We start from the raw sequence: 27,067 nt of genomic DNA, 5'->3' as shown, positions 1-27,067 counted from the left end.
ATCTATCAGCCCCCAATTCCCTCACATCTTGCTCTGGCTTTTTTCCACACCCAAAACCTTTAAATAACTTCTCATAAAAACATATTTAAGAAGAGAAAGTCATCAGCAAAAAAAGGTTCATCTCATCAAAATACTTATCTTCAAAGTTATCCTGGCCAATGCCTTTAAAATGGTCAATACTGAGGTTTTTCAGCACCTGGCACCTTGGAAACAGAAAAGTGAGACAACTTAAATGAGAGTGATGCATCAGGATCTCACACTTGAGCCATCACACTGCATAGAAGAAGTTTGCACTACTTATTGTATGATTTTTCTCTTCCTCTGAGCCTGATGCAGCTTGAGCCAGAGCAGCAGCTGCATCCAGCTTTGTGGGATGCAGACAAGGAACACTCCTAACAAAATGACCCCACTCAAAGCTTCTCAAGCATTTCTGCAGCAGCAAACGCATGGTGCAGATTCCAATCTGCATTTGTGCTGCACAATTCGCCTTTCTCCTCCAGTGCAGGTGTCAGCCTGGTACATTCCCTGGCCTTCCTGCATGGGCAGGAACAGAACCCAGCCCTGGGGACAGGGACACCTCACCCTGCTCTGTACCTGTCTGCAAGGTGCACACACAGCAGCAGACTGGTGAAACACTCCTTGGCAGGAATGTGGCAGCCTTCAGCAGCCACCAAAGAAGCCACCAAGATCTGTCATGGTCTTTCAAAGTGCTGCAGGGCTCTGAAGTGCAACCAAGGGTCCTGAGCCCCCAAGCCTGGAGGAGCTGCAGTTGCTGGATGCTCAGAGAGATCTGCTTGGCAGGGGTAGGAGAAACCCTGGCCCGTGTCCCAGCTCCCCCAAATACACCTGGGAGGTGTAGCAACTCCAGCCTGTTGTTATGGCAGGACAGGGGATGTGCTGGAGCCCTGTCAGGCTCACAGGAAGGTACCAGTAAATCCCTGACATGTGCTGATTGAATTGTAATTAAGCTGGTATGGTATCAAGTGAGAAATTTTACAGAAGACACATCAGACCCAAGAGCAGAGCTGCTCTGCTGGCCACCATGTTCCCCTAATGCTCTGGATTAACATTTCTCTATTCGAAGAGCGAGGATTATTGGGGAGACAACAAAAAAATGCAAACTCTCCTAAAGTTTCAGACACTCGTCCCCCTCCTCTCCGTGTGTGCCACGGCCTGGCCATCCCCCTGGGAAGGGAACTTGGGCAGAGACTAATTGTATTTGACAGCAGCAATTACACACAAGGCTGGAGATTAGAAGCTCGTTAATTGCGTGTGCCATAATTGCTGCCGTCTTTTCCTTTGCTAGTTAAGGCCAGTGCCAGGAGAGGCAAGGGGAGGAGGGTGCTGTCCGCCCCAAACGCAGGTGGTCCGAAGATGAGAGCCCTGCCATGGGGAGGAGATGTCCCTTGTCCCCGCACGCCGCGGGAGCTCCTGACCCCGGGACAATGCGGGAGGCTCCTCCGGCAGCGCGGCTAATGAGGCGTGAAATGAGGACAAACAATGCTCCCTTCCAAAGGTATTTTCCACCTGTATCCTTCTGACTTTACAGCTCGGCTGAACTCCACGCTACCTGCAGCGGGAGCGAAGGGAAATATTAACCCTTTGGAGGTGATGCTGCCACAGGAAATATATCTGTAACCGCTTATAAAATTAGGCGTTGTTTGCCGTTGTTTAAATTCATCAAATCCTTCCTTCCTGACTAAGATACGAGCTCAGCATTTCTCACTCTCTTTGCTGAGCACTGTAAGGCAGTAACACCCATCGCCGGCCGGGGGCTGTGCACAAATCACAACGGGATGGGACTGCTGGGAACGTGCCTTGAGCTGTTTGATTTTCCAGCATCAGCCTCATTCCATGCTTATGACAATGGGAAGATGCCACCAGCTCACACCCCAGGCAGCAGACTAAGAAATCAATGTTACAACTTACTTTAAAAGGTTTTTGACCAACCACACAAAGCAGAAGCACATTGACAGTAGTTCTATCCAACCACACCTTTGGTTAAAACAATGCTTGCTTATTTTGAATACAATACCTGCTTGTAAGCCTTAAAACACAATGCACAGAGCTCCATTATTAAGCTTAAAACTTCCTAATATCTCACTAGATAAACTTTTCTGTAGCTTAGGGAGTTATTCTAGACAAGCATTAATACACAGGCCATTGTTCTATTTGTCCTTACTTTTCTACTTCCTATATAATTTTTCTGCTGACCAATCTCATGGCTATTGCTTATCTCTAACCACAGTTCTGCTGTCTCTGAGGCCTGCCTTTTGCAGCTTTCCCAAAACCCTCTGATTTTAAAGATTCCCACAACACCCAAATAAGATACAAATCCCTCCTGGCTGAGGACGGCCTCTGCAGAGCCACCTTTCACAAAAGGCTGCTGTACCCTCCACACCAGCCCTATTAATGACTGTCATAAACAGAATATTTTAATATTCCTCTCTCAACAATCCTTCTTGGCTCCCAGCAGCAGCTCAGCCCCAGCGTGCACATGACTCAGCACCTGGAGCCTTTACAAGAGCCCACTGAGGATCTGAACAATCTGAGCAATCTGCCTGTGAAAAATGCCAGCACAGTGGGGTTCAAGTGGTTTTTTTTTTTTTAATTTTAATTTTTTTTTTGTTTTAAATATTAAAGGGGCAGTTTAGTTAATATTCCAATAACGTCTGCGTAAAGTTTTCTGGTTAAGTCTCATCACAGAATTTCCCTTTAAAAGAACACTATTTAAGACAGGGAAAATATTTTCTAGATTACAGTCAAAAAATTAAACCCAACATACTATAAGTAATGTCATAGTTAAATAGTGCTGTGATCTAAAGCAAAGCTTTGCAGATTACTCATTTAACTCTAACGACTTAATTAATAACTGCGCCATAATCACAGTTGGAAATTAGTAGTAAGGACAGTCAGGGGAAGGGAAATAAATGTAAAATGCGTAATATAATTTTGAGCAAGTCTAATGCTTGCTAGGAGCTGTTATTTCATGACTCACTGTACACATTTTAGCATATGTCTGGAAGGAAACACTATGCTCAAAAAAAAAAAAAAGCCCTGAAGCAGTGGCTTCCCACAGTTTTTGGTTTGTGGAGTACTTTTTTTAAAAAGAAAAGCAGACATGGAGGTGGCATGCACAAGATCACCAGCAGGCTCCTTTCTTCACATTCTTTTCATGGACTCTGCCAAAACTTGCATATTCCCAGTGCCTGCAGCCCAAAGGGAGAAGGGAGTGGTGCTGTTTGGACCCTTCCAGCATGAAGGAAACCAGGTCAGTCCTGGAGCAATCAGTCCCTTCTGTCCCATCACCTGTATGAAAATCCAGGAATGCCCAAGCAGAGGAGACCAAGCTACAGACACAAACACAGCCTGTACTGTAATTGTTGGGGGGTTTTGTCAATTTAATACAAGATATTTATAGAGATTTACACAGACATTTGTAGGAGCAAGAAATATATTCTGAGCCAAGCTGGAAATACTGAATAACTCCAGAAATATATTCTGAGCCAAGCTGGAAATACTGAACAACTCCATGGCTTGGGATGAAACAGGTGCTCTGAAGCCTGAAAACTGAATGCAACCTTGAATTTTGATAAATAAAGGACATCAGCAGCCATCCTCTGCTTTCTGGAGTGACACTGGGCCAGACATCACTGCAGAGGCCAGCATCCTCACTGGTGAAAGGAGCAGCTCTGAGGCTGCTAGAGCAGTGCCATGGACATTTGTTTCCCACAGCACATCTCAGTTGTGAAGGCAGAGGGTGGATTTATGAGGTCTGCAGGCACAGGAATAGCAGAATGAAGAGATCTTCAGTGGTCCCAAGCAGGAACAAGGAGATTTCCAAATGTACAGTGCAATCCTTGGCAGGCTCAGCCAGAGGGATGCAGGATCTGGAAGCAGCAGCCCTTAGTGCTGAGCACTGAACCTGAGCCTTTCCCTGCCTTTGTGTGGGTTAGTTCAGCAAAAGTACCTACAGGATGCTCCAGAGACCTTTGAGGAGTGCCACCTTTCCTTAAAATAAGAGTAATTTGGTACAACAGTGTCCAAATATCCAAGTAGGAGACAATAGGTGCCCTTTTAAAGGAAAACTTTTTCCAGTCTAAGAGACAAATAGCGTTTACATGGCATTAACCAACCTGTTAGTTAACATCCAAACAAAATCTTAATCTCCAGTAATTACACTCAATACTTCCTTGATATTTCTTGTAAAGAGCAAGCTAAACATAGCCACTTAACCTTTTCCTAATTCAAAAAGCAGTATTTTCACTAAAGAAACAGCTTACTTATGCTATAGCTTATGTTGTACATAAAACAATTACAGCTGGTTTCTCCTACCCAAAAGCATATGTTATTTTTAATTAACACACTCTGTATCTTAAACCAGCCTTTGCCCTGCCATGTGAAGCATCAGGGTACACAGACCCTTCCTGTGTTTGAATACTTCCAAGTAAATGTCTACAGCTCCACACCTAAACATCAATATATTACAATATATTACATATTCCACAGTAAGATAAACCTGCAATTTCTACCCAAGTTGCTGAATTTTTTAAGAGCCTCTGACACAGCAAGCTGAGAGTCTTGCAACAGCTTCAATTACTTGGAAAAATCAGATTTTTTTGTAATTAGGGTTGAGCCCTTCCCAGTTTAAAGCAGTCAAGCTGCCTGCCCAGCCTGGTGAGCTGCTGGCAGAAATAGGAGCAGGAGTTTCAGGAGCAGAGCAAGCAAGAGAGCAGCAGAGCAAGTCCAAGCCCCCCTCTGGAATGTCCACCAAGTGCCACAAGCAGAGGAGTCAGTCCCTGCTCCTCCCACCCTCATTCACCACCTCATTTGGCTATCCCAAAAAAAGGATTTTCCCATGTTTCTGGGCACTCCAGGGAAACACTGGGATCCAGGAAGGCTCTCTCCTGCTCAGGAAGTGACCTGGGCAGCAGGAATCATCACAGAACCACAGGATGGTTTGGGAAGGAAAGCACCTTGAAGGTCACCTTGTTCCAACCCCAACTAAAACTGGGCAGAGAGCAGATCTTGCCCTCCTGGTCCTCCTCACCTCACCCTGCAATTTCCTATTTATTTTTCCTCCCCTTCCAAACCTCCTGTTCCCCCAGAGGCTCTGCTCTCTGCCCCAAGCTCCTGAACTGCCCATGGCAGCTTCCTGCTTGGTTCAACACCTCTCCCCTGCCCCAAGCCCACCCTGCAGCTTTCCCAGCCCCCACTTTTGTCACGTCAGCACTACCAAAAGCATCTTGTACCAATTTGATTTAGAGTTTTCAGTACAGAAATGAACCTCACAGGAAAGTTTTGATGGCTGGTGGAGTCACTTCTCATGTCACAACACTGCTCTTTCCTGCTTCCAGCCTCACGCAGCCGCTTCACAAAAATGAGCTTTTCAATGCTTTTGTCATTCATGTTTTTGTGGCTGAGGAGCAGCAGCACTGCTGCTAAAATCTGCAACAAATGAAACCTGCACTTGGCACTCACACACCTTCCTTGCCTTGCCAGAAACTGCCACCTCAAGGCAGAAATGACAGAGGGCACCTCTGGTTGCATCTCAGTGGTTTCAGCTTCTGGTCTGAAATTTTAACAAATTCAACCTTGCCATCTCAGTTTAAGCCAAGATCCCTGGAAATATCAGTATTTAACCATTTTCTGTCAACTCAGCCACAGAAGCAACAGCCTCCAGCAGAGGATGTGCAGCAACTGACACCTGACCTGGTGACACTGAGATGCTTTCTCAGCTAGGAGAGCAATTGCTCAAGTGTAGTTTTAAGATCCCAGAGCTCAGCATCATGTGCTTCCAATCCCACAGCCATGGGATCACAGAAGCACCAGGTGCTGTGGGACTGCAGGCAGACAGCAGAACCTGTTACTTCTGGACAATGATTACAGGGATAACAAAAAGCAACAAATTCCCTGCTGCACACAAACTTACACTGTAAAGTGTTTTGTCTCACTCTGTTATATCTTGTCATCACTGTATGCCAGTAGTTTGAGATTATATATATATATATATATATATATATATATATATATATATATGTAAATTTACTTGCTCTTTTTTTTCAATTGCCTCTGGTGTATCTGGCTAGCATGCAGTGTCTTCATCCACCTGCAAGCCAGGAATCATGATGCTGGGATGCCTCACTTTGCTGCAGCAGCACACTCAGCAAGGCAGAGCTACACCTCTAATTATTCTTTTTTTCTCAATACATCCCAAATAGTATATTCTGTAATATTTCTGTAATTAGTGCAAGATGGTGAAAATTAATTCAGTGATGTATTCAGAAGAAAAATATTTAAATGTTACTATTTAACCAAAATCACTAATGGTGATCCCCCCCAATTTCTTGGTTGGAATTCTCAAAATCCACTACTGTTACATCCAAGTAGCTGGAAGGGAATATGTTATGCTACTCACAGCACACTAACAACAGAGTGCATCAACACTTCTGGATCTGAGCTGCAAAAATGAGGACTAGCATCTCTACAAGCCAAAGTTAGCCCTTGGAGGGCTGGTAAGATTGCATATTTAACATACAGTATATTTTCAGCAAGAACAGGCAGCCTAAAAGGAGGAGAGAGAAGAGACATAAGCTTTGCCATGATAATTCTCTCCTTTGAAGAAGCTTAGGGGCATAGAAATGTGGGCAACCCCTGTACAGGATTTCAGTGCAGCCTTCAATCCATGACTGCATTGCTGGTTTGCTTCCTAAACTTCAGCCTCTCTGAAATACAGACTTGCAGCTTGGCACTGTTGTATTTCAATCAATCGCTTGGTCGAGGATCAGAATGTCATAAATAAAAGGAGCTGAGGCCATAAATTTCTGCAGAGATGTAAAATCAAAGAGAACAATCCAACACACTCCCAGGGGGTAGGAGGCTGACACATATTCCAGCTGTTTATATTTCTACTATGAGATGCTTGTTCATTTTAACTTCTTCACTTCTGCACAGCTTGCCAGAGCCACAATTCCAAACAACAGTGTGGGTCTGGCATTTTGTTTTGTGCTCTACAATAAAAGGCTGCAGGAGATAAAAACCCCTGTGATTGATAAACTTGTCCACAAACAAAATCCCAGCCCCACCAGCACAGCACCCAATGCCTGGCTGGTGAGTTACTTGCAAAGACAGGGACAGAAAAGCAACAAATTACCTATGGACAGCTTTCGTGGGTAGGATCTGTGCCAGGGACTTAAAGCATCAGCACACACTCCTCATGAGAAGATGCAGCAAAACAACACCACCCACCTTTATTGTGGAAGAATGGGGAAATTTAGTTCATGTTTATAGTGTGGTATTTTAGTTTCTGACACAATAGAAACTACAAAGCATCCCCTTGCTAATAAGAAAAATTGGTTCTGAAAGCACGCTCCAAAAGCAAAGCACTTAAAGTCGAATTTTGCAGATAATAGACTGCCTTTTTTCCAACTTGGATAAAATCATGTGGGTCACCTCACCTCTAGTTTCACAAGTAGGAGTGAAGTGTACACAAACTGTAAGGCTTTGTGAGCCATGCACAGTAAATAACTGCAATCTCCATCAACTCCACTTGCATGCTAGAGACTGTCCCTCATGCAGCTGGCAAAAGGCAGCATGGCAGAAGAATCCCTCTGTGTGTTAACATCTAAACCTTCTCAGGATATAAAATCCTCAAAAACTATTACATACCCCAGTGTAGTTCACAAAAAAACAACTCAGCAGATTGTCTAAAATCAGAGAACACTGTAGTCTCACACACCCCAAAGCCAGAAGCCTGGGGTGGAACAATTTCTGGTTTTAATCTTAATTTCTAGCGCTTAGTTTTCTGCTAAAAGAATAATAATAATAAAAAAATACAGGCTTGATGGTTTGGCTTTGTTTTGTTTTCAAAGGGGAAGAGCTTGATTAGAGTTTACAAATTGTTTCAGTGATATGCTTCTTCTAATGTGGTCACTATTAAAATAAGAGCTTTCAAAAAAAATGTGGAGCAAACAGTGATCTTTGTTTTTCAGATTTTGTTAGAAATTATTGTTATTGTTACCAACAACATTTGGGTAAAAAAACCAACCAAAAAGTCAGATATGAAATTCCCTAAGGATCAAGTGCCACAGCAGGATCCATACAAAGAAATGTGCAGAGCAAAGCCCCTGCAGCACTGTTGCACAGCTCCTCTTCCCAGTGTGCTGCATTAGCACAGGACAGCAAGCTTTAGGGAGCACAGCCATAATTTGATTAGTGCCCGCTTTACACGCTGCAATTAAATTGCTTTTATACTACAAAAGAAATAAAGTCGCTATTTTTCAAAGTTTTTGACCTGGCAGCACAGCAAGCCATAAATTGAGATATTTCCCCAAACAAAGCAGGTGTCTGAGCTCACTGCTGCTGGTGACAGGCAGGGAGAGACCCAAACAGGTCCCTTCCCCTCCTGCTCTTCCCATCCCCCTGGTAATCCTGCCCACACCACTCTGCTGCTCTTTCCCAAGCACAAACAGTGGCTGCTGGGCCAGATTATCAAGGGAGACATCTGTTTGACAGACAAAACAGGAAAACACGATGGGTGCACTCATTTTGTTTACAGACAACAGTTTTTCTAATGTATTTCTTAATTTCCAGAAGAAATTCCGCTGGCCTGCAGAACGAACCAAGAAATCCAGAGATTTCAGCCTGAAACTGCCTGAAACATTTACCAGTCACTAATGTAATTCTTAGAAGTTGACCAGACATAAAACCTGTAAGCTGCAAAAGATCAAAGCTTCTTGTTCCAGATATCAACAGGGCAGACTTGAGCAATGAATCCAAACTTAAGAAAAATTCAAGTTTTGAATTTTACAAGATTTTTTTTTTATGTCATTGGAAACAGAGTTTATATTTGAGTCATTATAGAAATTTTTCAGTTCTCTTGGAGATCCTACACTACAGAGATTCTATGCTGCCTTGGAGAGCTTACTTAAATACAAGAGGCTCATCAATTTAAATCAATTATTAAAATAATTCAGTTAACACCTGGTGCAACCTGCCAAAAGCACACACAGACCTCAGCTCTTCTGCAAATCAGGGAATTGTTTCTCCTGCTTTTCACTGTATCCCTGAACTGCAGATTCTCTTTCCCACATTTTATTTCAACTTGTTATTGCATATAAATGTGACAGAGAAAGGTTATTTCACCAGAAGGGATGGAGCCCAGCCCTGGGCACAGGGTACCTGGCCACCCACCTTATCAAATATTGCCCCCTGCAGTACTTCCTGCAAAAACACCCAATGGACAAATCCATTTGTTTTATTCCCAAAGGTTTTACAGCTTGCTGGACTGCTCCGAGCCTGCAGCAATTGTGCATTTGCTATTTTATTCACTCTGAAGTTTGTTTTCTGTTTCACCAGCCTTTTTGTCCCCCGAGGGTTCTCTCTTGGCATGATCTGGTGCTCCCACACCAACCCAGCAAAGGAGAGATTTTACTCCCATTTGGGACAGACTACAGAGAATTAAATCCTCTCCTACTCAAACAAGGCACAGAATAGTACTTAAAAAAACACAGGCAACTTTCTCCCCTGTAAACATCAGAAGTGGGACTTCACACCTTTAAGAGCCTAAAAAGATGTTTGGTGAATGCCTGTTTTCTTTGAGGTGGAGCTCTCTTCCCTTTAGAGAGAAGTCTGGGCTCTTCAGATTCCTGATCTCCAACTTTCTTCATTACACAGCAGAAATTTTACTAACTGCATTATTGGTGAAGCTGAGTCAAATAAGTTAAAATGCCAACTTCTTAAGCTTTGATATATAAATAGAAAATCTTTAAGTCCTCCTGTGAGTTTCAGCACTCAAAGCAAATAGGAAGAGGCGTGTAAGTGTTTGGGAAAGGATGCCACTGAAGTTAGGAGTGACAAGCTGTTCAGATTTGAACTGGTAAATATGTAATATACGAAATAGGAAAAGGAAATATTTCGAACCGAGCGATGCCAAAATTGCAATCAGCAAATGGAAGGCTAAATATGCTGAGCAAATCTGGATGCTTTTTTTATTATTTATTTTGATTGTTTGAGCTGTGCCATATAACCATCTCGTTACAAGAACAGATCAATAACAGCTCCTGGCCACCCCTGCAGTGTGGTGTCACACCTCCACCCACGGCCCCTGCGACAGGGTTTCGGTGGAAGGGACTGTTCCATGCTGCTAAGAAAGGAAGTGCTGGCCTGCTTCTGCTTCTCTGGGCTTGAAAAACTTGAACCCAGTGGGAACTTGTGATATCCACAAGAGAGATGAGAATTTGGGAATGTGTGGGGGGCTGCAAACAGCCACTATGACTCTCAAATCTGCGAGTACTCAAGTGCCCGATTATGCAGCGATGTACATGAGAACAAAGTGACTGCATGAAGGTGACACCCATCTTCTGAAGGTGACACTCCCCAAATCCCTGAGCCCACTGCTGAGGCTGCAGAACAGCACCATGGCAGTGGTGTGAGAAATAGCTACTCACTTTTCATACTTTAGGAAGGTTTATTAAACCTTATCAAAAATACAACAGAAGACTGAATAAAGAAAAAAGGTTACGGCGCTGGGAGCAAAAGATTTTCCCCGCCATGTGCTCAGCCCCCTCACAATGAAGGTTTTTTTCCCTTTTAACCCTTCCCAAAGTTCTGTCCATCAACCCCTTCTTTGCTGTCCAGTGGTGGAGATCTCTTCCTCAAATCCTCATTGGAGGTCAGATGTCACCATAGTGACAAGCCAGCCCTCTGAGGTATCCCAACTCCAGCTGTCCCTTGATAACCACACGAGGGGGTAAAACATAACTATAAATCTATAAAACTTTTCTTAACCTATATCCATGATATTTGTCCATTAATTGTGAGAGTCAGTCATGGCACTACTCATCTATCAGAGTGGGAATGCAGAGCCAGGGGGACACGCACGCGGTGGCTGGCAGGGAGGGCAGGTGAGTGTCACCACCACCTCACACCAGCCAAAGCCACCAAAAGCAATTGTCATTTGCTGCCAGTAAAGCAGGAAGATGACAGGTGAACACAGGAGAAGAGAAGCAGCCAGGACACATCTTCCTTTGAAAAGGACCCGAAGCAGTGGGAGGTGTTGACGGCGTGCGTGAAATGTTTCTGTTTCAGGCTGGAGAACGCAAAAGAATGGCTTCATAAATTATTCTCTGTTCTGGAGGAAGAGTGAATAGACTTGAAGGACAGGTGATGTCTCTGAAATATGCAAATAGAGCTGAGCTGGTCCAAGCAATTACCTTTCCACTGCCTGGAACTTCAGACTGAAAGGAATGACTCACGAGAAACAAAAGATGTACTCAAAGGTAGAAGATGACGAAGGAAGACTGCATCAAGAGGAGAATGGAGACAGCACGGAAAAGAGTATTCCTGACCTCCTGCTAACAGCTGTTCTTGGGAAAAGGAGCAAAACAACCCACAACACATAGTAAGACCTAGGTGAAGGTCTTATTCAGCCTTTCAGAAGGGCTGGATTGCAGAACATCCTGAAAAGCAATTGGGATTGTTCTAGACCAACACAGCCATGAGATTCCCATGGCTTCATGGATGTAAAGACAATGGACCTCACCTCAAATACCCTCGAGGTTACCTGTTAATTTTAAAGATTTTCCAGCAAATAAAATTGCTGAAAATAAGTGCACTATGATCATTTTCCCCCAGGTTTTAGACAAAGCTCTGAAAGAGATGATTAGGCAGGACTATGAGACAACCTGCAGGCAGCAAGGGTGAAAAAGAAACTAAAGCACATTGGAAATAGCCAAGCAGATACAGTCAAAAATGGCACACAAACTTCAGAGAGCAGAGAGCAGCTATGCTGCTGCCTCTGCACATTCAGCTGTCTCCTAACGAGGTGTGGGTACTCCAAAGTCAGTGCAGGAATAGGAAGCAGCAATAGGAAGCAGCAGGTGAGGTTTGTGCTGCTGTTAGAATTCTCATTGCTTCTGGACACAAATTCAGGGCAATCCTCCTGAATCAGAACCCTTTTACTTCAAGTTTGGGGTTTTTTTCCATCCAAAACAAAGATATTAAATTAAAGCAGGTAAATCTGATGCTGGAATTGTACTAATTGAAGATACTTCAATATGAAAGAATGAATCAATGGAGAAACAAGAAAAAGGAATGAAAAAGTGGATCTATTTGGACTGCATAAGAAATACTGCATTTAGTTCCATTCTATTTGTTAACAAAAATACTAACAGCCTGAAGGCTGCAGAACAGCAGCAAATCTGCTGAGGAAAAAATGAACCTATGAAGAAAATAAGTGGTTTTAAGCTTAAAATTTTACTGAAGGATCAAGTTAATAAAGCCCTTTGGCAAATCTATGAAACAGGAGACTGTCGAGGATTTAAAATAACACAAAAGAACAACATTAACAGATAAGATGAAAGGTTGAAGAAAAAGTAAGTTGGGAACATTGAGAAGGCTTTTAAATAACAAAATTCATGAGGATGCACAACAAGAAATTGAACACTTTTGTACTGTAATTACTATTTATGATTCATAATGATATGAAAGCCAAAGTTTTCAAATTTGTAATGTGCACTTTATACTGCTTTCAAACCAAGCATTTGGAGTGCTTAATTCAGAATCTATGGTACATAAGAAAAATCTGAGGAACCCAGCAGATGAGCATGCAAAGGAAACACAATGACAGTGATGAAGCACTTTGTAATGTACCCACAGCTCTTTTCTATAAATCCAATTTGAAATTTGAAGACTAAAGTAGCTATTTTATCTCCATCTCCTGACACATACATCTCCATCATTTTAAAGAACAGAGCTCCCTCTCGTGGCTCCACAACGGTGGATTTGGTGGGGAGAAGGAAAAATGGGAGAGCAGCAGGAGATGCATGAGAGGACTCCTGAGAGCATTTTGGTCCTATAAAAGTGGAATTAAAAGGATGATGTAATGAGAAGGAGAGGTGAATTCTTGTGAAGAAAGCAAAGCCATCCTTATCTCAATGCTGACTTTTAAATTACATTTTCTGCTAAGGTAACCTTTTTACCTTAGGGGAAGAGGGGAGGAACAGTGCTGCCAACCTTTCTGTGTTTGCTGTATGGGTTCTTTAAAATATTTGTTCTGTAAAAACATATTACACCTCTTTCCTGGCTGACAGTTTTGTAACCTGAAGCTCACAGCTCTTACAGTATTTCTCTGAAGCAAGGAAGTGAAGGGAATATTCAAAAAGCCAAACCTGTCACCACACTGAATGATTTGTTCAGGAAAGCACTGAGTATTTTGTTTCATTTTTTTTTCCGTTTTAAAATTAATATTAATGTGTTTCACTTGACACTTACTTCATTCAGAATTATACACGGATTTTTACAAATTACTTTATTTCTGGAAGAGAATTTTAGCCTGGACAAGAATTTACCCAGCAAGCAGTCAACTTTGGCTAACTGCACAGCACATAAATCTATTCTCTCCAAGGGCATTAAAAATGATTTTTTCTAAATGACAGCCTTTCTTTGCTGCAAAAACATTATGAGTGGCATGGAACATGAACTAGTGAAGAAAAAAAACTTAACCTTAAACCTCAAGAACAGCATCAGAAGACAAAATCAAATTCTTGGTTCACAGGATTGTACCCACAAAAGATTTTGCTTCCAAAGCACAGGAGTATAGAAGAACAAATTTCCTACCATGAGAAGAAATTACCATGCCTTCAGCATTTTACTATTAGTGAAATATCTCCACTCTATTTCTAAAGTCTATGCTTTTTCTAAACAGCAATCCTCTTTAAAAATTGTATAAAAGTCAGTCTATAAACAGGAGATATCCTTAAGGATTCAATCAAGTAATAAACCTGGTAGATGAAAGACAAATTAATTAAAATGACAGTACAGTCTCCCTATAACACACAGATACAGACTTGTTATGTTGGAGTACCTAATCATAATCAGATTTGGTAATTTGCTGCATGGAAACAAAAAGGAAACATTTTTAGAATTGATCATTCAGTTCATGTCACTTTCATGGAGATTGCTTTCTATTGATCAACATTTAAAGAGTAGTTGAAAAGAGAAGGATGAGAAAAGGATAAAAAGTATCTTTACATGCTAAATACAGCATGAACCAATAAGAGCAAAATAAATTAGATCACTACAGCCAAACCAACCCTGTGCATGAGCTGGCTGTAATGAAGATCATTATGAATGAAAGAGATGGTTCTTCATGCTTCAGTCACAACAAAAGGAGAGTTTTAGAAACGAATTTAGACTTTAATCTGCTCAAAATGAAGTTTGCCATGCAGCAATTAAAGCCTGTGAGAAGCTGAACCATTGGCAGCTTCACAAAGACAAATGCTGGTTGGTTTTCTGAATGATAATTCCACGTTTCCTACCTGTGGATTCCAGCTGGGGTCGAGTTTTTTCACTGCAGCAATGTACTCCTGCATAGCTTGGTGAGGGCTGGTGTCTCCCAGGGCTTTCCAAGCCTCCCTAGGAGCAACAGGAAAACATCAGTGAGCCCCTCAGAGTCAGCACAAGGTGTTTTTATAGTGACATCAGTGGAACACAGCAAACAGATTCATCAAAATCCTTTCAGGGCATGCAAAGCCATCTTTCATTCAGCTTGAAATGGTCAACTTTTCTCTGAGGCCATGAATGGCCACTGTCAGTGCAGCTCTGTTGTGAAAGGATCTTTCAGGGGATCCTGCTCCAGGCTGGAACACACTTTGTGTTCACAGAGCTGCAGCTGTTCTCAGATTTTTGCTGTATTGCATGCCAGCTCTGGATGAAGACAGTAAATAAAGGATTCTGGTATTTCACAGTTGTATCAGGCATAGCAGCAAACATTTCCCTGTTAAACAAAGAATTTTAAAGCTATTTCAGGGGCAACTCCCCTAGGTCCATAATTTGTCTACAGATGAGACAAGATGGAACAAAAAGTACAGCCAGAATTGCTAGGAATGATAAGGATTTCCTCTTACCATTTCTGCTTTCCCTCAAAGTCAAAGAAGCCTGGCTTGGGGGTGTTACAGGCTCCAAGTTTCACCTAAAGAAAAGAAATTTCCTTCTGTCAGAACAAAATAAAGGGGACTTGCACAAGGAAAATTCAGTGTTCTGATGGTTTCAGGGTAACTATGTCATAAGGCCATTAAAAAAAAAAGGTTTTTGGGAAAAAAACTTCATCAACCACATCTCACCCCTGCTTTAGCACCTCTGCATCCCTGGGTTTTCTTTGCATGATGCACAGGAAGCAATTTTGTCGTGCAGCTCATTTCTTTTGCATGCATTACCCACAGGGATAACCAGTGAGTGATTTCTCACTAATGTTATGTTTATTACCCAGCCAAATGCCTCATCCTCCACCAGGATAAAGAAAAATTCTGTTGATTAGGGTTTCCACAGAGATGATTATTCATTACTGCTGAAATTCACCTGCTTCCACACAAAGCTGGAGTAAACAGACTTTGCTTAATTATTTTCAAGGTCCTCTGGAAGGCAAGGGGACAAACTTGGAGCAAAGGAATGCCAGGCAGCTCCTGAATTTGCTCCCAGGCACCTGGCTGCAGGAAGCACTGCATGAGAGACAAGTCAAGGCCTGAGTGCCAGAGATGAGCCAATGTGTCAGAAGCAAGGCAGAAATTAAAATGTGTGTGTGTGGGGGGTGAAATGAAAAAACACAAGGAAGAGAGGGAATGAGCCAGAACCCAGGGATAGATATATGGAAAAAAGTGTCACAGCCAGTGTAAAATGAACTCTGTGCCAGTGGACTCAGGCAGTTTTCCATGTGTAAAATTTTTTTTTAACACAGAATGATGGGTGAAAGGGTAGAAAGCAGAGCTGAACCAGAACAGAGCTCCTGGGAAGCAGCTCCCACAGCAAATGCCCCTAAGACAGGGCACAGCACAGATGGGGACCCCAGGGAGGGGACACAGGTACACCCTGGAGGTGGGCAAAGGCTTCTGGAGAAACGTTTTGTTAACCAAGCAAAACCAAACTGCATCCAGCAAATGTTTTATGAAATATGCTCAAGTGTTCAGGCAGGTGAAGTGCTTAAATCAAGGAACAATTCTTCACCTTAACAGGGTGGGGATTTTATGCTGAGGATGGAAGCATTAATCAGGCTTTAAAGAGAGCATGCCTGTGCTGAGAGATATTTATTAGTTACACTATGTTTTCATTTAAAGTGTTAGAGGATATGAGTGACTGTAACTGAAATTAATTTTCTGTACATCTGACTGTCTCCCAGTGAGCAATTCATCCAAATTAGAACATCTTAGCTGGCCTTTAAAACAACATATTGCATTTCAGGGAGAAATAGGAGAATAGGCTAGCAACAGTTAAGTTCTATAAATCAGTCACAATTCATGTAGTCTAAATGGTTTTTTTCTGTGCTCTGAGGTGGATTGGACCACTTGTTTTAAAAAGCAAAACAAACTAGGGAATAAAATGTAAATTCATTATCTGTATGGAAAACGCCTGCTTGGCAATTCTTTAGTTCAACAGCCAACCTGCAGAAATTGGCCAAGATAGATAAAAAAAATAAATCTGTTTTAATATTAATTTTCCACTGCCATCATCAAAACACGACAGCAGTTTCCTCTCTGGAGATTTGGCACTCAAAGGCTGTTCTAGCACTGGGGAAGACTGTTAGCAACATTGATAGTAATACAAATCAAGGAACAGTAGTTAAATTTCATCCATCAAGAGGGGAAAAAAGTGCACTTGTGCCCTGTTTGCTATTTTAAGGCACATTAAAAAGGCTTGCAGGGGTTTTGTTGGAAAGAATAAAACACAAGATTTTGGCTCCTCTCTTTTTGCTGCAAGACTCACAATGCAGGAGAAACCAACGAGGAATTTAACATAAAAGAGGATCTGAGCCTGACAGCTGAGGAAAGGGAGTTAAACATGCCAATACTGACAAAAAAGACAAAATAATTTTGTGCAGGACTCTGTCCTTCTGCTACTTCCCTAGAGGACCTCAAAAGCTGTTTTACTCCATAGCCAGCATGAAGCCAAGAGCCTGTATTAGTATTTTAAATTAAGACTTTCTCATTCTGTGTCCAGAAAATAATTATTGAAGGTCTCTAGGGTGCTGACTGGTCACTTGATGCTCAGCTCTCCTCACTTACAGTTCATCAGCTGCATTAAAAGAACATGACAGACAGAATGCATTAAAAACTTCCTGGCATTGCTTCTGCATGCTGAGTTGCCTGCAGGCACAGTTCTCCTGAGTGGCACAAACGTGACCCAGGCAGCCCCAAACAGGCAGTGTCTGCAGCCACAGCTCCATCTGTGGCCAAAATAAATTTGGAAACCTTGGATGAGGCCTTCACCTGAGAGCTGAAGGTCAATGACATTCAGAAGAGGGAGAGATGCTCAGAGATGTGTTAATGCTGTTCACCATCCCCATGCACCTTCAGCTGCTGCTCCACACTGTGAGAAACCTTGAGATTCTCCTCACACCTTACTCCACGACTGGTTCTCCCTCCCTGGTGATGGTGGGTAAATGGTCCTTTGCTAATTTTTCTGCCCATATATTTATACAGCAGGGTGTTCCAGCCAAATATTCCTACCTGATTGTAAATCTTGTAAGGTGAATTGTATTTGCAGCCTCCCTAAGGAGCAGAACAGAACCTCCATGGACAGCAGGACTGTACACAAGCCAAATAAGCTAAATTGCTTTTTCAAGACAGCAATTCCTGCCTGCTCCCATCCACTGCTCTGTCCCAACCCATGGGAAAGCCCTGACTGAAAATGGGGTGTAAGGAAGGACAAGCAAACACCAACCACAGAATGAGGAGTCACAATGACCAAGGGACTGCATGTCCCAGAGAGACAGAGAGTGACACTGGTGACAACCAAGTCAGTGCCATGGCACGGTTCCATGAAACAGGGAGCTGCAGGCAGAAATTCCTGTGTTCAGGGCAGGCTTGTGGCATCACATCCCACAATACTTGAAAGACATCATGCAAAATTGGTATTATATCCTTGAGCCCACACTGGGAGACTGTACAGGCCCCATTTTGCCATCAGCAGTGGATTTCCAACTTGCCAGCACCTCTCAACATTTACATGGACACATCCTCCTCCTGGCAGGGCAGTTTTCCCAGTCCAGTAATTTCCAGCAAGTTCTGGATCCCCTCCCCTATCTAAATCAGCACTGCTACACTGGTCTCCATTGCTGCACCTTCTGAACCTCAGATTTTTACATCCTCCCCATGATGGGCAAGCGCTCCCTTCACTTCACCACTACAGACACAAGGCCCAGACCAGTGATTTGCCCAAAGCCACAGAGAAAGTAGTGGAAGGGAAGAAAAATCAGTCCCAGTCCAGAGCCTTATGGACTAGTCTGTTCCTCCTGTTGTGGGGCAGAGTCATAAACTCAGCAACATCTTCTAAAAACCTCACTGGAGATGACAACTAAGCAATTCCCTTATTTTCAGGTCTCTGACACATAAACAAAATCAGAGAGAAAAGTAATAAAATCCTGAAATGGCCTCCAATAAAAGGTAATAAAATTCCAGGAAAATGCCTATATACCCAAACAGTTTGAAATAAATTATATACAGTATTTTAACAGAGAGCTCAGCTGTTACTGTCACCTCTTTTATGACGATGCTGTATCTTAAATCAAAGCCTTTAGTGACACAAAACACTAAACTGGGAAAAGACAAGGATGCCAAATCAAGGACAGTGGACAGATCTGAGTCAGCACCTTTTGTGTGCCAGCAATTCCACGGGGGTAATATATTAGCAGCTCGTTATGCATCCTGATACAGCTGCTGTAATTAAACACAGAAAACTTGCATTAAACACCCTCATTTTGATTTAAAGCACAAAATGCTGCAAAACTTAAAGTTAGCAGGGCATATTCCTGCAGTGGCTGTGCTAGCAAACCTCTCCCATCCCCAGTGCCAGCACTGCACTGCCAGGCACTCTGTAACAGGGAGGGCACCTTTCTGAACTGGGGAGACACAGAAATCCAGGGGCCAAGCACAGCCTGAAACCAAGGAGCACAAAGGAACTGCCTGTCACATCCTGACTGGGCAGGGACACAGGAGAAGGACACAGAAGTGCCCTGTTCTTGTCAGTGGAAAGCAACTGGAAATCCTGCTGACAAAGTGTTAATTGTCAGCTTTTCCTGACTTGTATCAAAACTCTTGTGAAACAGCTTCTGGTTTTTGCAATTTTTAACATTAAACTTATTGGTCTTACAGAGCTAACACCAGGAAACCCTCTGTAGTCTGGGGACAATCATGAGCTGATAAGCAAGCAATCCCTTCCCATTTCCACCCAGCATAGTCACAAAGCACTTGAAACAGAGCAAAAAATAAATATTTTATTTGCAACAAGCATCCTGAGAATCCAGACAAAAAATATAGAAAAGACACCTTTTTGCTCTCATCTTGGGCATGGCAAAATTCTCCTTGTATTTATTTTTCCTACCCTCCTTTTTCTCACAAGGGGAAGAGAAACCTGGAGTCCTGTTTAAGCACTAAGCACAGTCTGAAAACAAAACCTCACGTGACCAGCCTGCTTTTAACATAATTACTGGTTCACAAACCACAGCCTGGGAGCTGCCAGCTTAGAGGATAATTAAATATTGCACTAAAAAATTGAGAGCACTTATACATGGCAGTAGTAGGACACAGGCAATCCATGTGGGAGGAACATATATGGAAGATGTGCACACCCAATTCTGTCTGTGCATCCAAATGAGTGGGACTCAGTTCTCAAGCTGAGGCAGCACCTCTTGCCACACACCTGAGCCACAGAATCACAGAATGGCTGGGGTTGAAAGATCACCTAGTTCCAACCCCCTGGCATGGACAAGGACACCTTCCACGATAACAGGTTGCTCAGAGCTCCATCCAGCCTGTATTTATAGTTTTATTCTTTCATATTCTGGGTGTAACAACACTTAGAGTTTTGTGTTTCTCCAAGTTAAGCGATTGTTACAGTCCTTTGCAACTGGTGCTTTGTTTAGTTTGTTTTATGTAACTTCTGCCACAGGAGCAGGAAGAAGCTACATTGTGTATTCCAACAGGATGCACCCCATGGCTTGCTCAGTTCACGCAGCCTGAAGGGGAAATGGGGGTTGTGTGCAAGGTTACCCCCAGAACCAACCAGCTCAGGTGTGCAGCTGGTCCTCCCCACCAATTTCAACCACCCTGGACTCTGCCACAGCCAAACCACAGAATCATTAACTGGAGAAAAGACCTCCACAATCATTCAGTCCAACCTTTGGCCAAACACCACCATTCCCACTAAACCACACGGCAAAGTGCTGCTTCTGCTTGGTTTCTGAACATTTCCAGGGATTGTCATCCACCACTTCCCTGGGCAGTCCATTCCAGTGCCCACTAGCCCATTCTTTCAAGCAAGAAGTTTTTCCTAATATCCAACCTGGACCTCTGCTGGCAGAACTTGAGTCTGGTTCCTGTTGTTCAAAGGATGCAGCATCAGGGTCACCAGCACTGAGTGAGGGTGAGAGGTGAGGAACAAGCACCAGGGTGATGGATTCACAGAATATTTGGTTTGGAAAAGAGATCACAGAGTCCAACCTTAGATTCACCACTACCTTGACAACCAGACCATGGTGCCAAGGGCCACATCCAGTGATTTCTTGAACTCCTCCAAGAGCAGTGACTCCATCACCTCCCCTGGGCACCCCTTCCAACACCCTGACCATCCTTCCAGTGAGGAATTTTTCCTGATGTCCAGCCTGAACTGCACCTGGGACAGCTCAAGGCCATTTCCTTTTGTCCTGTCACATGTTACTCGGGAGCAGAACCTCCACTTGGCCACAACCTCCTCTCAGGGGTTGTAGAAAGCAACAAAGTTCCCCCTGAGCCTCCTTTACTACAGGCTGAGCCCCCCCAGCTGCTCTTCACCAGACTGGTGCTCCAGACCCTTCCCCAGCTCAGTTCCCTTCCCTGGACACGCTCCACCACCTCAGTGTCCTTCCTGAATGGAGGAGTCCAAAACTGAGCCCAGAATTTGAGATGCAGCCTCACCCATGCCCAGCGCAGGGGGTCTCTCACTGCGCTGGTCCTGCTGGAACTGAAAATTTCTCTTCTCTGCGTTATTTACCGCCGCTCGCACCATGGCTGATACAGCCCTTGGCCTTCTCATGTTCAGCTGCTGCCCACCAGCTCCTTTCCCGCTGGGGCACTCCCCAGCCACTCTCCACCCGGAATTTCCCAAATTTCGGGGGCTCTGTCCCACCGGGCTCCATCCACCCCCGCCGCCGCTGTCCCGGAGGGAGACACCCCCGCTCGTCCATCACCCCGGGACGCAACTTTCCTCCCCGGCACCGCTGCCACCTTTTGGGCCGCAGCCCCTCTGCCCATGGCCCCGGCAGAGCCCCGGCCCGGCCCCTCGGGGCACCGCTCCGCTCTCGCCCCCCGGCCCGGCCCGCTCAGCCCGTGCGCCGGTCCCGCCTCACCTGCTTGTAGCGGGCGTACAGATAGAGCAGCTGCTCCTTGCTGGCAGCGGGCAGCAGCGAGGGGAGCCGCTCGGCCGCCTGCTCGAAGAGCGCGGGCAGGTCCCGGTCGGGCAGGTCCCGGTCCGGCAGCGCCGCGCCCGTGGCCGCCGCCTCGGAGCCCGAGCTGAGCTCGCCGCCGCTCCCGCCCGCCGCCGACAGCGGGGGCGACGCCATGGCGGCCCGCGCCCGCCCCGGTCCGCCCCGCAACGCGCTCCCCCGCCGCGCCTCGGTACGCGCGCCTGCGCCGCCTGCGCGAAACGCGCGCCGAGCACGACGGTTCCGGGCGGCCGCGGATCCGCGTGTCGGCGAGCGGCGACATGACGGGGAGTGACAGAATGGTTTAGGTGGGGAAAGACCTCCGAGATGATCCAGTCCAAACGTTCCCCAGCAGCACCAACACGTTCACCACTCAACCGCCTGTCGCCAGGTGCCACATCCAACTGTTTTTTGACAGCTTATAGGGATGGTGCCTGCCCTGGGCAGCCTGTCCCAAAGACTGACCACCCTACACATAAAAACTTTCCTATTACGAAATCTAAACCACCCCTGCCGTAAGTTAAGGCCGTTTCCGCTCATCCTGTCGCTTGTTACCGGGGAGAAGAGGCTGACACTGAGCTCACTCCACCCTCCTGTCAGGGGCTTGCAGGGAGCGAGATGTCCCCTGAGCATCCTCAGCTTGCTCAGCCGCTCCTCACTAGAATTTTGCTCCAGCCCCTTCCCCAGCTCTGGTCCCTTCTCTGGACTTGCTCCAGCCCCTTATGGTCCTTCCTGAGTTGAGGGGCCCAGAACTGGACGCAGGATTCAGGGTGTGGCCTCCGCCGTGCCCAGCACGGGGGACAGGTTAAGGGGGAGGCTCTCAAAGCCCATCCAGTCCCACTCCCCGCCATGGCCGGGGACACCTCCCCGGTGCACCAAGGCGCTCCGAGCTCCATCCAGCCTGGCCTTGGACACTTCCAGGATGAACAGCTTCTCAGGGCAATCCTTCCCGCCCCCCAAAACCCTCTTTGCGCCCCGCTGCCACCCGCGTCCCCCGCGCTCCCGTCGCCGTCTCCTCCTCGCCATCTTCCTCCTCCTCCTCTTCCTGCCGGGAACCACTGGAGGGCACTCGCGGGCCGCTCCGGGATGATCCCGGCGAGTGCGGGGCAAGTGCCCGGGATACTGGGCCCGGTACCGGCCGGGATCCCCCGGGGCAGAGAGCCCGGTACCGGCAGGGTTCCGCCCGGGACAGAGAGCCCGGTACCGGCCGGGATCCCCCCGGGACACAGCGCCCGGTACCGGCCGGGATCCCACGGGACACAGCGCCCGGTGTCAGACGGGATCCTCCCGGGACACAATGTCCGGAATCAGCCCGGGTGAAGCCGGTACGCGATGTCCGGTGTCAGCCGGGATCCCCCCTGGATGCGGTGCCAGGTTCCCCCCGGAATGCGGTGCCCGGTTCCCAGGGATGACGCTGCCCTGCCCTGCCCTGCCCTGCCCTGCCCGGGGTCCCAGCCAAGAGCCATCCCAAAGGCTGTTTATTATATTCATCCCGGGAATCTGCTTCGGGCGGAAAGTTTCTCTCTGCCGGGCACAGCTGTCGAGTCCCGTCTCCCTCCTTCCTCCACTCCCGGCCGCGGCGAATGGAGCCCCGAGTGCCCCGGGTGCCCCGGGTGCCCCGAGTGCCCCGAGTGCCCCTTGGCCCGGCCCGCTCCGTGCTGCGGGGCTGCGGGCCGGGGGCTCTCGGTTTTTGGGGTCCCTGTGTCACCCCGAGGCGCTGGATGATGGGTGAGGGTGAAGGTGCTCCCCGCGCATGCCGTGGTGTCTCCATGTGGGGTCTCCCAGCCACAGCCGACTCACCCATAAGATAGAAAATATCCTGAATTGAAGTGACACACACGGATCACGGAGCGCCCCTCCTGGCCCTGCGCAGCCCCAGGAGTCACACCGTGTGCCTGAGAGTGTTGTTCAAATGTTTCCTGAGCTCTGTCAGCCTTGATGCTGTGGCCACTTCCCTGGGGAGCCTGTTCAGTGCCCAACCACGCTCTGGGTGAGGGACCCTTCTCTAAAATCCAGCCGAACCCTCCCCCGACACAGCTCCGTGCCATTCCCTCAGGGCCTGCCACTGTGATGCTCCAGCTCGCTGCCTTGGCTGTGCTGGGGCTTTTTCCACCTCTAAGAAAAGCCTCTGGCACCCAGTGAGGCTGTGAAGAGGCTCAGAGGAAAAAAAGCCAACCTTTTCCATTCAGCAGCCTGTGAGCAATGTGTGCACCCACTTTTCCATCCATTTTCCAGAGGAAAATGCAGGATCTGTAGGAAAAAAAGACATTCCATGAATGTCATTTTCCAAGCAGGAATAGCTTGGCTTTTATGCTCTTGATCTCTTAACAACCACACTATATATAAAAAATAAATATATTATATTATATTATATTATATTATATTATATTATATTATATTATATTATATTAATATATACACATATCTAATATATCTAGTATGTATTAGATATTATATATTATACATTATATATTGTATAGTATATTTATTATTTGATATAATATATTATATTTTATAAAATATATAATATATATTATATATATTTATCATATGTAACATCATAATGATATATAATAATATAATATAGAATATATATTATATATATAATATATATAATTATATATAATATATAATATATATAATTATATATATTATGTTTTATTATATAAAATATAAACGTATTATATAGTATAAGTATATACAATAAAACTATTTATTTATAATATGATTTAATTTATTTTTATTATAAAATTGCTATAAGAAATAAAATATTTTAACAGTTAAAATATTGTAAAATAGAAAAATATTTTATATTATTATATGAATTTTAATTTATGTTTAATTTTTTAATTTTTAATTATTATTTTTTTAAATTTTATTTCCCGTCCTCCCACCACTCCCCAGCAGCCCCGTTCGGCTCCATCCAGCGGTTCCAGCCCGGCCCCGCTGGCGCTCCGGGGCAGCTCCGGGTGGCTCCGGGGCAGCCGGGCCGGGCTGGCAGCGCGGAACCCGCCCGGAGCGGCTGGAGAAGAGTGAAAAGCATTGGCGGGAGCTAAAGCGGAGCGCACAGCCTCCGCACGCTCTCCGCAGCGTCTCCATGGTGAGAGAGGCCTCCCTGCCCCGCCGGGTTCCTTCTCTAGAGCACTGACAGCGCCTTTCTCTTCACTTTTTCCTTGCCTTCTTATTTATTATTTTTTTTTCTAAAGAGGGACTGCACGGCAGGGCTGATGCTTCCTCCCACCCCATCGCTCCGGCAGGCGTGGGGGCAGGTTTGGTGCAGGGTGCCCGTGGAGAGCCTGGTGTGGAAATGCTGATTTTGGGGATGCTGGGCTCTGAGTGCTCCTGCTGTGCTGGATGATGTCGATGTCACTGCTGGTTCCCAGCAGCCTGGGACAGAGCAGGATGGAGCCCAGCCCTTGTGCTGGGTGCACCAACCCCCCTGCAAACATGAGGTGGTGCAGGGCTGGGAGAGCCCCCAGTCACCCCAGTATGGGACAAGTCAAATTCAGCCCACTCCCCCAGCCCTGGCTGCAGAACACATGAAACCAGAAGCATTACAAGCGCCAAGTAGCACAAAAATTCATGCAGGGCTGTGTGTGTGGGTCTGCCCCAGGTCCCACGCTGGGATAGCAAAGACACAATAACAGGCTGTGACCAGCAGTGCCAAGCAGGGAAAAAATATCCCTGCATAATTATCATATCCATCCTGCTGGTCAGCCTGGGGACCTGTCATTGTCCCTGTGCAGAGGGCAGAGGCCACCACACACAGCAAGCCTGAAAGCAACATCTGAAAGGATCCCTGTGAGCTAAGCTATGATTACTTTTTTTTTTTTTTTCCCCCACATCAAAAGGAGAATGAGGCAATTAGGAGCTGGTTGGTTTGTAGACGTGCCTTTTACTGTGGGAGACACCTGCATTTGGAGGAGGAGCAGGCTGGGCACGTGTGTGGCTCCCCAGGGTGAGTGGCACTCTCCTCCTGTGGCAGAGTCCCCAGCAAACATCTGATGCCTTGTCAAGGCTGAGCTGGAACAGAGGCTGGACAGAGCTAAAGAATAAAGTAGGGATTTATTAAAAGGCCTTAATGGATCCACCTTGGGCAGCACAAGAGCCCAGCCAGGGCTGCATCCAAGATGGACACAAAGTGGTCACAAAAAATGAACAACCGGTCACAAGGTCTCTCACTTTTATAAGTTTTGGTCCATTTGCATATTGGAGTTAATTGTGCAATTACAGCTCCAGCCCATGCAGTCCCATCCTGCTTGTTTTTCTCTCTTCAGCCCATGTTGTTTGTGCTCCTGGGCCTGAGATTTGGATCATTTGTCCTTGGTCCCCAGCTGGAGCAGGAATTGTTTCGTCTCCCTGCTCTGTGCACAGAGCTCACCATCCCCTCATAGGAAGCTCAGACCCACACACTAAAGCAGCCCAGAATCTGAAAAATATAAAAGCTAAACCTGAGGCATCATGTCAACCTGGCAGAGCTGCTCCTGTGGTTAATAAATGTCCCCTCCTCTCCCCTGAGTTCCTCCAGGCTACCCATTGCATATGTTCTCATCCTGCCTCTCTCCTTTTCTTTCTTCCTCATCACTTTTTGGCTGATTTGGCACCACTGTCTCGGGGGGAGAACCCTCCTCGCCATTGTGCCTCCCACCATCGTCCTGCCAGGGCATGGGAGGGACCAAGAGGGGCTCCCTCCTGCCTGAGCCTTCACCAAACACCCCTGCAGGGCACCACCAAGCCCTGTCAAAGCCAACAACTCCACACCCTGCCTGCGCATGGAGCCTGGGGCTGCGTGGGTGGCAGCTGCCTGCCAAAGCCATTTCTTGGCAGAACACGAGGTTAATGGCTGAGAACTTTTTCCCTGGCCCCCAAGATGACAAATTCCTCCCTGTGAAAACCCAAGCTGTGCCAGTTTTGGGCAGGCAGCGCTCAGGTGCGATGCTTGGGGCTCCGGGCTTTACCCCACCTTCTGTTCCATGCTGCTACCACCTCGTGTATCTGCTCTTTGTCCTGCACCAGAAGGTCCTTTTCCTGTTTTGGTGGCTCCCCAGATCCCACACGCCTTGTGCAGAAAGCAGACCCCAGAGCACAGAGCTCTGCATTGAGCAGAGCCCCCCTCCTTCCCTGACTGGAGCACTGCCTGGGGCTCAGGCTCACAGGGCGCTGTGTGCCTGGGATTTCCTTTAGGAATATTGATTTTTTACATGTGTTGCTACACAAATCACAGCACCTGGCTCACCTTCACCCCTGCAGGGGGAGAGGGAGGTGGGGGAACAACCACTGAGTGCTGCCCCTCTCCTCTGCACTCTCACTGCTTTAGCAGAGATAAAACCCTGCTCCTTCTTCCTCTGTGTGTCCCTTCTCAGCAAGGCACAGCAAATGCACAACTTAATCAGTATTTCTGGGAACCAATACGTGCTGTAGCAGCCAGGACCCCACAGCATGGCCCTGATTTCCATGAAATGGAAATGGAGTCGCAGGAAACCAAAATTCAATACTGGCAGAGGGAAGAGGTTAAACAAAGAACTGAGGTCTCTGCCCTGGCATTAGCCAGGGCCCCCCTCTCATGCATCACCTCCAAGGAGTCTGGCTCCGTTGCACATTTTCCCTGCATTTGTTAAA

The 27,067-nt window shown here is 46.0% G+C and overlaps 1 protein-coding gene across 1 annotated transcript in view; it reads right to left on the bottom strand.

Moving 5' to 3' along the window:
- ACBD6 (acyl-CoA binding domain containing 6) overlaps positions 1-21,599 on the bottom strand; it is an 82,769-nt gene extending 61,170 nt beyond the window's left edge. Inside the window, exons 1-3 of the mRNA XM_036388272.2 lie at positions 21,374-21,599; positions 14,907-14,971; positions 14,319-14,415 (exon numbers count right to left, since the gene is read on the bottom strand). Of these exons, the coding sequence (XP_036244165.1) occupies positions 14,319-14,415; positions 14,907-14,971; positions 21,374-21,586 (375 nt within the window). The 5' untranslated portion in view covers positions 21,587-21,599. The remainder of the gene's footprint in view (positions 1-14,318; positions 14,416-14,906; positions 14,972-21,373) is intronic.
- Positions 21,600-27,067: the final 5,468 nt, after the last annotated feature.

The sequence above is a fragment of the Molothrus ater genome, chromosome 9, assembly GCF_012460135.2.
Source record: "Molothrus ater isolate BHLD 08-10-18 breed brown headed cowbird chromosome 9, BPBGC_Mater_1.1, whole genome shotgun sequence".
In the NCBI taxonomy this organism is placed as follows: domain Eukaryota; kingdom Metazoa; phylum Chordata; class Aves; order Passeriformes; family Icteridae; genus Molothrus; species Molothrus ater.
This window is presented reverse-complemented; position numbering and strand designations above follow the sequence as displayed.